Genomic DNA, 12514 nt, shown 5'->3' with positions numbered 1-12514 from the left:
ATCAATCGCCAGCAGCCGCCGACCTTGAAGGCGGTGGCACCGAGGGCTGCAGAGCGTCTCACTCTGGTTTTCCAACACGAGGTGCCCGTGCCGGGGGGCTCGGGGATAAACCGGGGGCAGGCAGTCAGTGGGAGCCCCCTCCCGGTCCTCCTTGTCCATCCCTGTCCTCCTGCCAAGGGAGGGGACGCCGCTGCCCAGCTCCCCGCTCGGTCACTGCCCTGCTCCAGCCACCAGGGCCTCAGCCCCGAGGACTGACTTTTCTTTTTTTTTTTTTTATCATGGGCAAACAAAGTGGAAAATGAATTCCTTTAGATAGCAAATGAGTTTAATAGAAATGGTGATGGAGTGGCTCTGTGCCGGGAATGTTAATCCCGCACCCGATGCGGCCGGACTCTCAAGCAGGGCAGGGTGGGAGGGGGAAGGCTGCGGGCACGGCAGCGGGGTCAGCTCTGCGCCTGGAGGTGGCCCCGGCTCCGGGCACACCTCGCCCAGCCCCAGGGGACACCGCGGGGATGGCACCAGTCAGCGAATTCAGCCTCTGCTCAGAGCTGCTGGCCTCTAACAGCAGCACCAGCGGGCAACTGGAGGCACAGAGAGGGGACTCGAGGGGCTGGGGACAAGTGGGACGCACCGCAGGGCGCTTGGACTGTGCCCAACCCACCAGGGAGTGGGACACGGAGCCCTGGAGACACCCTGGAGCCTCTGGGCACCCTGCTGCGATGCCCAGCGGACCCAGCACGGCACTGGGGACATGGAGGAGGACACCGGGCTGTCCCCCATGCACAGTTTGGGCTGGTTTCACCCGTCCTTTATCAGCTGCCTGCTGGGTCCCGGGTGAGCAGGGCTGCAGCCGGGCACTGCCGTGCACCAGGGCACCACGAGCTGCTGCTGCTCCCCCCGCTGCCTCCCTCCCTGCTCAGAGGCACCAGGAAGAGCCCACGCTCCCGCTGCCAGAGCATATTTGATTCTTCTGCTAACCTGACCTTATTTAGTTCATTATAAGCCCCCAGGACACTGCAACTGTAACTTAAAAGGAGGAAAAGAAAAAAAGAAGAAAAGAAAAAAAAAAAAAAAGGCCTAACAAAAAACACAAACCTTTCCTCTGATCAATAGTGCAGGCAACTGGAAAAGGTATAATTCAATTTGTCAGCACACAGTTATTAGTTACCGTGATGGAGCCCTTCCTCCCGGCCCCGCCACCCCTGCGGGTCCCCGCGCCCCGTCCCTGGGCACGGCAGCAGAGGGGACACGGAGCCCGGGGAGAGGGGTGCAGGGGGGGGATGTTCAGCAGAGGCTCCTGCAGTGAGAGCCGGGTGAAATCGCCTCTCCCTTCCCCTGGCTTCGCAAATGCCATTTCTGGAGCAAACGCTGGGCCACACACGGCCTCGGAGAAAACCAATTCCTGTGCCAAACGAGGGGCTGGGAGTCTTGGAGGAGCTTCTCGCCTGCTTCTGATTGCAACCTAGCCTGAAATCACCTCCCGGAGCTCCCCATCCATGTCACAGCGTCCCCTGCACCACCAATTTCTCCCCCCGAGACCCCAGCAGGGAGCGGGTGGTGCCTCCCAGCCCCGTGCCAGAGGCATCCCCAGCACCCCGCCTGCTCGGCTCCCTCCCCGCTCTCCTCCCCCAGCTCCAGCAGCGGGGAATCCTCGGGCCCCGCACCCCGCGATGTCTCTCTCCATTTGTTGGTGCTGCCAGGCGCATCGCACGCACACGTTCATTATTTAATCTACCTTTGAATTGGGCTAAATAGTTCTGACGATAATTACGGAGCGTTTGTATTTATAGAAAACCGCCACGCACAATCTGCAGCCGCACGGGTAGCGCCGCCGCCACCCGTAAATAGGGCCGGGGATGGGGACGGGGTGGGGAGGCACACGGGGCGACGTGCAGGGACCTCGGGAGGCATCGAGGGGAAGGGGAGCAGCTCTGTGCGCCAGTTTCTCCCCAAGTACCACAGCCTGTTGGGGTGTTTCAGGCTTTCTGCCCCACCTTGGGGCAGGCAGGAGGGGGCTGCAGGGGTGCCCCGAGGCCGCCCCGTGCTGTGCGCGGTGCTCTGGGGCCGTGCAGGGCGGCACGGTCACGCTGCCCGTCCCCACACGCGCACGCACGCAAATGAGGAGCGCTGATATTGCATTAGTGCCTGGAAATTTCATTCCAGTCAGATCCCATTCAGGCAGACGCTGCACAGATACAGCACGAGAAGCTTTTTTTTTTTTTTTTTTCCTAGAGAGAAGAGCTGGGTTTCTCTGCGTATTGGTTTAAAGCAAACATGGCCAGAGGCTGAGCACGCTTGAGTAATGGCCCGCGGCCGTGCCAAGGAGCAGGGGAGGGATGGCAGCGTGTGCCCGTGCTGCTTGGCTTCGAGACCTCCTCGTGCTGCTTCGGTCGTGGCCCTACCCAACCTCTGCAGGAGGAAAAGGCCAGCGCAGGCCCCGCGCTTCTTCAGTTTGGGGCTCTCCATCTCATGTTTCCCATCGCTAATTCACAAGCAAATATTTACCATCTGGCAGCCCCATCCGCCGGGCAGCAAAGCGAACTGTTTGGCTGTGCCACCCGAAGGGCAAGGGCGACATTAACCTTCCCTCCCCGGGCACCCCCGTCCACCCTTTGGCACGCGGCTCCTCCAGCTGCCTGGAGAACTCCCCAAAGGGCACGGCGGCTGCTAAATTCAGCAGGGGAGCTCAGCAAACACTGGACTCTCTCCCTTACCCGTAACATCTCCAATAGCCTTAAACTCCTCTGCGTTTTTCAGTCCTGTTTCCCATCTGGAGTCTTGCCCTTCCTCTCTCTCCCCCGCTCCTTTTACACCTGATTTCTCGTAACCCTTCCCTTTCACGCTCAGGGAAGGGCTCTAGATGATGCCAGTGCCCCGTTCCCAGCCCTCAGAGGCACGAGGGGAGACCATATCATGGGCAATCTGGCTAAACCACCCCCAAACACATCCGCACACACCTATGCTGGGCTCCAGCAGCCACTTGCTGCCAGGACATCCCCCAGCGCCCAGGAACAGCCGCCTAGCCGTGTTTTGCCGTGGCGAACAAAGTAAGCAACAGAGAAGGGAAACGAGGACCCAGCAACCTGGGCATGTACAAGCCTGGCGTGCAGACAGCCCTCGCTGCCGTACGGGTGTGAATCTCCTGGAGCTTCCTCCTTGGGAGAGCAGAGGAAGGGAAAACGCACCGAGAGCAGGCCTCTTAACAATGAACTCTCGTGTTCAGTCAAACGGAAAAGACAGGAGAAGGGGGAGACAAACGCAGAGGGGAAAGGAAGAGAGACAACAGAAGACAGAGCACTATTTCCTCGTCAAATATTTATTTTCAGGTCTGCCTCGGAGTGCTGCTTATTGAGACGTAGAGCCTCACCGTGCCGCAGCTCGCCAGCTCCTGCTGCACGCGGGCACGGCCCTGCCTGACCTTGGGAGATTTTCCTGCAAATTTTCAGGGATTTCCACCAGCCCAGTGCCAGACCCCACACAGGGCAGCCCTGCTCTCTGTCCCAGCCCAGCACCAGGACCTGGGGAGCCCAGCTCCTCCGGGTGCTGTGCTGGTCCCAGCTGGGACACTTGGGCACACAGCCCGGCTCCGTCCCTTGGCCCTCTGGCTCCATACACCTCTGGAGCTGGGGGCCTGGCCCTCGAGGTTTTGAGCTCCCAGAGCATTTGTGGTGATGCCCCCAGGACAACAGGGGCAGCCTACAGGGAGATCAGAGATCCCCCAGCCGCTGCAGCAGGTGAGCTGAAAGCGTCCGAGCAAGGTGAGGGGAGCCCCGGGCTGCTGGACGTGACACGTCCTGGAGGAGAGCCAGGGCTGACATCCCAAGCGCAGGCAGCAATTAAGAAATTAAGCTATCAGAGAGGCTTTTGGGGAGGAGCGAGCATCCACCCGCGCTTTGGCCGGACGCCAGAGCGGGTCAATAACACTCGTCCTTCCCCTCTCCGCTGCAGACGCGGATCTTTGTTCCCAAAGCTCCCTCCCAGCACCACGCGGCCAGGAGGGCACAGGGGGGCAGAAACCCGGAGAACACGGACCTGGCAAATCCAGCAGCACCTTCCCAGGCGGCCCCGTGCCCCCGACACGCACCCCAGCACCCCGTGGCCATGGCAAACCTCGTCCCCTGCTCCCTGTCCTGCTCACAGCTTGCACGCCTGCAGCTGCACGTGAGCGGCTTCCTCTCCGTGCCAGGCCTGAGAAATATTGATTTCTTTCCCCCCTGCAATATTTCGCTTGGCTGAGCAGATTTAGAATTGAAGAGCCAGGCTCTGCCTGGAGACCAGAACCATATTTAATTCCACGGTTTAAGAAGCCCCGGAGCAGGTTATTCTTATTTTCAGCTACCAGTGCATTTAAAAGCGAGTGGCATTCGGGGGGATGGGGCGGGAGGTGGCTGCTGCCCTCTGCCTGGGTCCAGCCGGCGCTGGGAAGAGTTTTGCAGCCCTGCTGCATCCCCACGGCCCCATCAGCTGCTCCGCACGCGCCAATGAGAGGCGAGGGGTGGCAGCAAGCTGCCGAGCAAAACTCAGGAGACTGCTTTCCACGTCTTTTTGACGGAGGAGAAACGAGGAAACGAGCAGGGAGGGGAAAGGAAAGGCATGGAAACCCCTGCTGGAAAGCGCCCGGTGCACTGAGCTTTCACCATCCAGAGGGTCTGGCCCTGCGTGCAGATCCTGCTCGTGGAGCAGGCCATTTGCAGAGAAGGAATGAAAACACAACGTCTTGTGCAGAAAATGGTGGCCCTGGCCCTGCCCTGGCCACGGCACGCAAAGCCCCACGGCCCCAGGCGCTGCCCCGGGGTCCCCACCGCTCCCAGCCATCCCCAGCAGCCCCGCACCGTGCCCCGAGCAGAGATGCTCTTGGCAACTTCTAAATAATGAAGGGGAAGGCAGCAGGTGCCAGACACCCCGAGGGCACTCCGTGTACGTGCACACACACGGGTCTGCCAAACAGACAGACACGGGTCTCCCCAAAACACGTGGGGTGCCACTCTGGGACCCCCATGCTTCCCCATGGGGCCACAGCAGCCTGGCCCATCTGGCCTCCCCTGCACAGCGCTGGTCCTCCGAAGAGGATGTCCTCCTCTTCACCTCGCCAAGCACAGCAGCCTGCCCCTCACAGTGCCATTTTGGGGAAAAGAAGGGAAAAAACAGGGGCTGGGAGACAGCAGAGCCACTCCTCCCGCTCGCAGAGGCGCCGGGCAGGGCTGCGCTTTGCAGAGCCCCCAGGGAGCTCCAGCTCTGCAGGAACCCCGGAGGAGCTCAGCAGGAGCCCTGATTCACAGCAGGGCTTGCTGCGGGCACCGGGGCTGGGGTGAAGCAGCCCCAGGGGCTGCGGTGCAGGCTCGGGACAGCTGCGGTCCGGGGAGATGGAGCGCCGACCGCGGCAGCCCGCGCATTAGGCGGCTGTGGTCGGGGCTGACACACGGCGCTGCTGGCTGCGGCGCTGTATTTTGACTGAAGCAGACAGGCAGGAGGATGAAAATGGATCCCTTTATCTCAGCTCGCTCACACGCCGTAACAGCTCTTGACATCTTTTCCCCAGCTCCGCTCCGTGCTGGCGCGCAGAGCCAGCCCAGAGGGCAGCGGGTGGGGGACAGGGAGGCTGCAGCCTGCTCCTGGCGAGCAAAGTGCTCCAAGCCCTAAAATGCCCAGCCCTAAGCTGCTGGAGGCAGGTGCAGGCAAGCCCCAAAGCTTGCCACCCTCACAAAACCAACGCCACCCCCACCTTGCTGGCCAACCCTTCCCAGGGGCAGCTCCGTGTGCCTGCAGGGTCCCGGTGCGTAATGGGGCCTGGAGGCTCCGTTTTGGGGCCCCACGGGGACCCGCTGCTCCCGGGGCAAGGTCAAGTGAAGAGCAGACAGTCGGGGCGCAGAGCGGGAGGAGGGAAGGAGCACAATTAGCTGCGGTGAGAGGCAGGGCTCTGAAAGCACATTGCTGTTAGCATAATTATTGTTATTGCAATTATTTTTTTTTCTGTGTTTTTGACAATTGGGTAGGAATTGGCTTAACAGAAGAAAGCGTTTTCCATTAAGTGCCAGTGAGTCTAAGAGGCAGAGAAGGGCAATAACGGTTCACTTTAAATCTGGATATTTCTAAGGATTTTCCCATTTCTTTAAGTCAAATGTCAAGGAACTTTACAACCGAAATTTTCTTTGTAAAGGAAAATGACAATTAACATCACAGAGGAAAAAAGCTAAGTGAAACCCTTGGACATTTGCTGTTTTTATTCCATTTTTCTGTCCCAAACGAACAACTCAGCAAAACGCAGGCAGGTCTGCAAACTTGCAGGGCTGCTGAAGATGCGCTTTTGTCAGCGACAGCCCCCATCACCGCGAGAACAAGCGGCAGCAGCCTCTGGAACATCGTGTCCGGATCTGCCGGGACCAGGCGGCATCACCGGAGCTCCCAAAAGCTGTGGCACACACACAGAGCCAGGGCAACCCTCCTCCTTCCCCATCCTCCTGGAGAGCAGGTAATAAACCCGAAATGAGCTGATTTCACAGAGCAAAGAGCATATGACAAAGTCAGAACGAATCCAAAAAAGCACACAAAAATAACAAAAAAAGCACTGCAATTAGCTAAACTGCTAAATGAATAAAAAGATATTAAACAAAGTTTCTTGAATGTCAAGTTGACGCAGCTTTTTTGTGATGGGAAAGGGAAATGAGTCCCTGGAGTAAATCTGCCTGCTCCAGGGCGAGGCATTAAAGGCTTTCTGGTGGATGTCACCAGCTGAGGTCCCTTTGATCTGCTGCTGGATGCGCCACGCGTCCTCGCCTGGCTGCTGCCATCCTGCTGCCCTCCTCCTGTGCCCCTGTTGCTGTCCAAAGCAGGGCACCGAGCTGTTTGGGGTGCACGGGGCAGGGGGAAGCAAAGCAACTGCCTCTTCCCCAGCATCGCCCAAATGCCACCAGCAGGCCAGAGATAACTTCTGAGAGGGACAGAGGTGGGTGTGGACGCACACATGAACGTATCCCTCTGTTCCTCTTGGGCTTTGTACGCACCTCACCTGGAGACTTAACCAGTGCGGTGCCAACACGCACATCGAGCGAAGCAATTTGTCTCAGACAACTGCCTGAGCTGCCTCTGATGTCGCTGTCTCAGCGCTGACGATAAGAGGCTCTTAAGTGTCCTGAAATTGTACTGCAAGTTCCCAGCGCTCTCACCCCCGCCTTCGCCGCCTCTCCCTCGAGCTCCTTCCCGTGTTTCTCCAGCAAAACACCCTCTCAGGCAAATAAACACCCAGGGAGGCACAGAAGGCATTTTGCCTGGGCTTTCAGCACAGCCGTGGGCTTCTCGTTCAGATACCCAGCGATACCCTCCAGATATCAAAAGCACAATGCCGAGGCGAGGCACGCACACCCCAAGCCCACAGCTCGAGCTCCATTTCCACCCTTGGCAGGGGACGAGGCGGAGGAACCTGTCCCCACCATGGCAGCTCCCTGGTGTCACAGCGCGAGCACAGCTCCATCACAGCGCCCTCCTCTCCTCTGGATCCTGGAGCCACGGGGTTTGGCGTGCTCAGCGTATGCTACAGGAACTCTCATACCACTTTTATAAGCCACCTGGCTCAACTCGCATTGTCACTCTAGCCAGCCCTAAATTCATTTAAAGCCTCATAAAATCACAGCCCTGCATTTGCACGCGCCGGTCCCCGCAGCTGCTGTGGCAGCGGGTCCCGCGGGATCGGAGACGCTCGGGGACGCTGCGCGCAGGAAGCCAGCCCTCCAGGCGGGGTTGGGATGTGCACTTAGTGGAATGATAAAAAAAAAAAAAATAGCTGCAGGAAATGGACCTCCGGACCGCCTCAGGATGCTGCACGGAGCAGGCGGGTGCCAAAGCTTTCATGGTGATGTGGGAGAGGCGGGGGCAGCAGTGCTGAAACCTCGGCGTCTCGCTTCCCCTGCCTTTCATCCCCCAAAGGGGTACGGGGCGAGGCAGGTGGCCCTGCAGGCAGCCCCGTGAGGGGTTTTTAAAAGAGGACAGGGAACGCATCGGGAGGCAGCAGCAAGCACTGAGTGGCGGGGATGCTGCAGGAGTGCTGCGCAGGCACCCTGGGGGCGGATGGGGACAGACGCAAGCGCTCGCGCCCCGCTTTCCCCCACGCCTGGCACCCAGGTGCCAAAGGCAGGGCTGCTGGCACAGCTCGGAGCCACGTCATGCCCCGGGGAAGGTGCTTCGCCCGCCGCCCCCAGGCTGCGATGATGAAGCACCAGCCCTGCCTCCCCTCCCAGGAGGGGCTGCGCAGGAGGCAGCCAGGGGACCCCGAGAGCCCCCGCGCCCTTCAGCGAGGCTGGGTGCACAGCGGGATCACTGCTCCTGCCCGAGGCACCTCTCCAACCCCCAGCAAGGCCTCTTACTGCTCCTCACGGTGCCCACGTGCTGCTGCACGCTGTGCCCAGCCCTCCACCCTGCTCGCCCAGCGCTTTATGGCCGCCTGTTCCCGGTGCCGACATCAACAATCTCCCCTGGAGCAGGGAGATTATGAGCTGTGCCCTCCCAGCGCTGGAGTTGCTAATTATTGCCGAGATAAATGGGAATATCAATGATGAAAGTCAATATTATTGCCTCCTTTGTTCCTGGTCGTTTTATTTGTAGATGAAAAGACCACTCAGCCCGGCTCCCCAGGACGCGGCCGGGAGCTGGAAGCGCTCCTCTTGGCACGCTCGCCCAGAGCCGCGCTCGGCTAAGAAATCACAGCGCACACACGCCTGCAAAGGGCTCTCTAAAGCAGCAGCTCTCAAAAGCAGGCATTGTCTTTGATTAATTCATAAAACCCGAGCTGCCTCCCTTCCCCACCCCCCTCCCCACCCCTCCCCGGCACCGGGCGAGGGAGGATTTCGGGGAGGGGGAAGGTGCGACGTGGGTGGCCGTGATTAATTGTGGAACACGGCACAGGAACACTCCTCGCTCCGGCTGGCTTCACTGCTCACACTTCGCCCTCCCCACCAGCAGTCAGACATCAAAACAGGCACGGGGGGCCCCATACGAGCCCTGACCCCAATCCTGGGGCAAGCCCCCCCCCCGGCATGGGTGCTGCCAGGCGAGCCCTTGGAGCAGCAGGGTTCCCTTATTCAGCACACCCGCTCCCTCTGCGTGTTCTGAGTCAGAGCTGCTGATTTCAGTGACAAGAGACTTTTTTTTTTTTTTTAAGCCCTATTAGCCTCGCAAAGCTAAGACGAGCGGGTGAATGGGATGCTAATTTGGGATCACGCCTAGCAGGGGCAAAGGGATGTGCTCCCCATGGCCCGCGGGGCTGACGCAGGGATGGAGAGGTGCAGCGGGGCTCCAGCACCCCTGCAACACATCCCAGCACACAAGGGGCATTTTTCCTACATATGTTCCATATACATTGCACCCTAATACGCCACTAAAATCACCTCTGTTTCCCTTTCAAGCTCCCAGTCCATCCCTGGCAGGCATTTATGGGACGAAGCCAACCCAGTGACCCCAAAGCACCCCTCCCCAACCCCCAGCACACCGACAGCCTCCCACTAATGCAGCAAGCCAGCCCCGCTCATGGTAACGAGGAAACTTCTGCTGCCTCCCTCCCCATGCAGCGAGACCCGGGGAAGTGCAAAAAAGCCTTGCAGGAATAATTATGCCAGTTTTCAAGCAGCCAGCCTGTCCTGAATATTTCATGGGAGGTAATTTTTTTTATTTTTATTTTTTATTTTTTTTATAAAAAAGCTCTTTTAAAACCCTTCTCCCCCCACATCCTCCCTTTTGGGGTGTAATTAAGCAGAAAGGATCAGAGCACAGACCGAGAAACAAGGGCAGGAGGAAAGGTGTGGGAAAGCAGCTCAGGTGGGGGCGTTCTTGGTGCTGCTGGGCAGAGGAGCAGAGCTGCCTGGGCACAGCCAGCTACACGGGGCTCTGCCCGTGCGCCCAGGCTCACACCTTCCCATCTCTTTCTCCCCCCTCCTGCACCCCCACAGCCCCCATCCTGCTCCCCTGACCGCCCTTAAACGGGTTTCTGGCTCACTGCAGCATGAGGCAGGGAGCCCGGGGTGCCCATGCTCACGTTTATGGGCTTTTCTCATAATCCTGGTGCTCAAAATTTGCTTTAAAACATGAAAATCTGAGACACATCCATGGCACTAACTGAACAGAAAGCCTGAGCCATTCCAAGCTTGTTCCTGTATCAGAAGTAGTGACAGTGGAGAGGAGAGGGAGGATTTTTTGGGAGCATTTACAGCTCATACATTTAGGGAGGAAGAGAAGCACCCCTCTGAAACCACACAGGTTCAAGGATTTGTCCAATTTAAACAACAAAACTCACGCATTAAAAACCAACTCAGCTTCAGCCCTGCCTCAGAGCTGTGCCAGGCTGGGGGACAGGGCCCGGGGGCACCCGATTGCCCCATCCTTGCACCAAAGAGCAGAGATCAGGCTGAGAAACAGCCCACATAACCCTCAGCATCCCCTATTTCCAAGGCAGGAACTGTTTTTCTTTTCTCAGAAGAAGAGGCATCAGGAAAACACACAAACACCTGTTTTTCTGAATACTATTCTTAGCAAAAAAAAAAAAAAAATCAACTTTTGCAAATGACACTCTGGAAGAAACCACCCAAATTTAAGCCAGAACCACATGGTGCTCGGCGCTGTTTTTTCTTCCAGGGAGGACTTAAACCAGCCTGGCCATTTCCTGCTGGCATTTTGTTCTGATGGAGGAGTGCTATGAATAGACGCCTCTGCCTCCATCTAAATACAGAACGTACGGAATAAATCCCCCCTGCCACTGCCTGGCTGGTCGCTGGCACCCATCAGCCCTTTTGGGGTCTCCTCTGGTGCTCACACTTCTCTTGGCCTTGCTGTGCAGGGGCCTGCCTCGCTGTTTGGCTCCCCTCGTCTCCAGACCTGCGATGGGGGCAGGATGCTGCCTCCTGGGCACCCCCAGCTGAGCCCTGCTGGTGGCACCTAGGGGACAGGTGACAGCACACCCCGCTGTCCCCTTCCAGTCTGACAACACCCAACCTGAACAATTCCTCCCCCCAGCTCTGGTGTAGAAGAGAGGCTCGAATCATCCTAATTTTCTCGTGTTTGTTTCATTAGGAAACCGACTCCTGCTCTTCACCGAGATCCCTTTGTTCTCTCCCGAGGACTGACATCCTGGGAAATTGCCGGAGCCCAGTCAGCTCTGATGTTTGCTGCCTCACGCAGCGCTCGCATCGAGCTGACAGCTCACAGCTTTCAGCCGGGGCTGCGGATGTGCAGCACAAGCTGCAACCTGCTCCTGGCTCTTCGACTGTCCCGGCGAGGGAGCCGCGAGGAGGCTGAGGCGAGCGCACGGCGCTGGGTGACAGTAATAGAGACATCTCAGGGAACGCCGCCCCTCGCTGGCCCTCTCGCTTGCCCTCTCCTGGAGGATGAAGCTGTTTCTGCCCCGAATCCCCAGGCTGCAGCACGTGGCCATCTGTACGGATTTGCTCCGTGCAAACATTCGCCCCTCGCCGAGCGATCCCAGCAGGAGCAACCCATCCGTGCAGCCCAGCGCCAAAAGCCCTCCTTTCCCAACAGTGCCATTTGCACGGAGCAGCCTAAAACACATTAAACACCTTCCTCCTCCAAGGTAAAATCCTCTCCCGTGCCAGCACGATGGCCCAAACAGCTCCAGGCACGCGGGTAGGGCTGGCCCCAAGGGGACTGGGCAGCAGCCCTGGGGTGCAGGTGGAGTGAAGGCGTTTCCACTGCCCTTACAGCCACACAAACCCGACCAGAACTGGTCCCGGCACAACCACGGCGTGTGAGCATCACACCCAGCGATCCGGCAGCGACCGAGCTCGCGTGTCACCTACCCGGGTCAGATGAAGGCAGGGTGCTGGGGGATCAGGTGCCGGGGGCGCGCTGGGCTTTGGCCGCTCCTCCGCCTCCCGCTCATGCACTGTGGGGGAAACAACATCGCAATTAGGGCTTTGAACCCGGCGTCCAACAGAGGCAGGTGGGAGAGAAATTAAAAAGCTGTGAACACTTTTCCCCTCTCCCTCCCAAAAGGGAGCTCAGCTGAACTTAATCTTCACCTGAGCTGGTATTTAAGAGCTATAAATCAGGCTGCAGGGGACAGGAGCACACGACTAGCAGGATGGAGTGGACCTGCTCCTGAAAGGACCAAAATGAACTGCTGAATAGAAGCCATCTTCCCATGGAAATGGAGCAGACCTGTACTTAGCAGAGCATCGATCCGCTGACAGCTACCGGGACAGATTTGGGCCAGAGCACTGGGGAATTATTTGCAGGGATCTCTTCAGGAACACAGGCACGCAAAAACCCTCGGGAAAAAAAACCCTGTTGGAAATCAGCGCCGTGGGGCCAGGCAGCCTCACTGGGGAGGACACCCAGGAGCCCAGCAGGTGACTGGGGGAGCACCAGGAGACACGAGGGATGCCGGGGGGGGACAGCCCCACCGCAGGACCCCCTGTGCCCCCCCACACCCAGCATCCGCAGCACAAATCAATGGTGCGCCGCTCGCCGGGTTTCATCCACGTTATTGACTGCGCTTCCTTATGAAGCTTCATAC

At 58.6% G+C, this 12514-nt stretch overlaps 1 protein-coding gene across 4 annotated transcripts in view; it reads right to left on the bottom strand.

Annotated features, from left to right (window-relative positions):
* The window catches only part of LINGO1 (leucine rich repeat and Ig domain containing 1), a 115392-nt gene that overhangs the window by 29677 nt on the left and 73201 nt on the right, over positions 1-12514 (bottom strand). For all 4 annotated transcript variants that reach the window (XM_068695324.1, XM_068695326.1, XM_068695321.1 and 1 more), the window contains one exon: positions 11796-11881. Coding sequence is in view for 1 of the 4 variants with exons in the window: in XM_068695321.1 (XP_068551422.1) it covers positions 11796-11881 (86 nt within the window). In the remaining 3 variants the exon portion in view is untranslated. The remainder of the gene's footprint in view (positions 1-11795; positions 11882-12514) is intronic.

This window comes from Anas acuta, chromosome 12 (assembly GCF_963932015.1).
Source record: "Anas acuta chromosome 12, bAnaAcu1.1, whole genome shotgun sequence".
NCBI lineage: Eukaryota > Metazoa > Chordata > Aves > Anseriformes > Anatidae > Anas > Anas acuta.
Note: the sequence above shows the minus strand (reverse complement) of the source record. Positions and strands in the feature narration are given on the sequence as shown.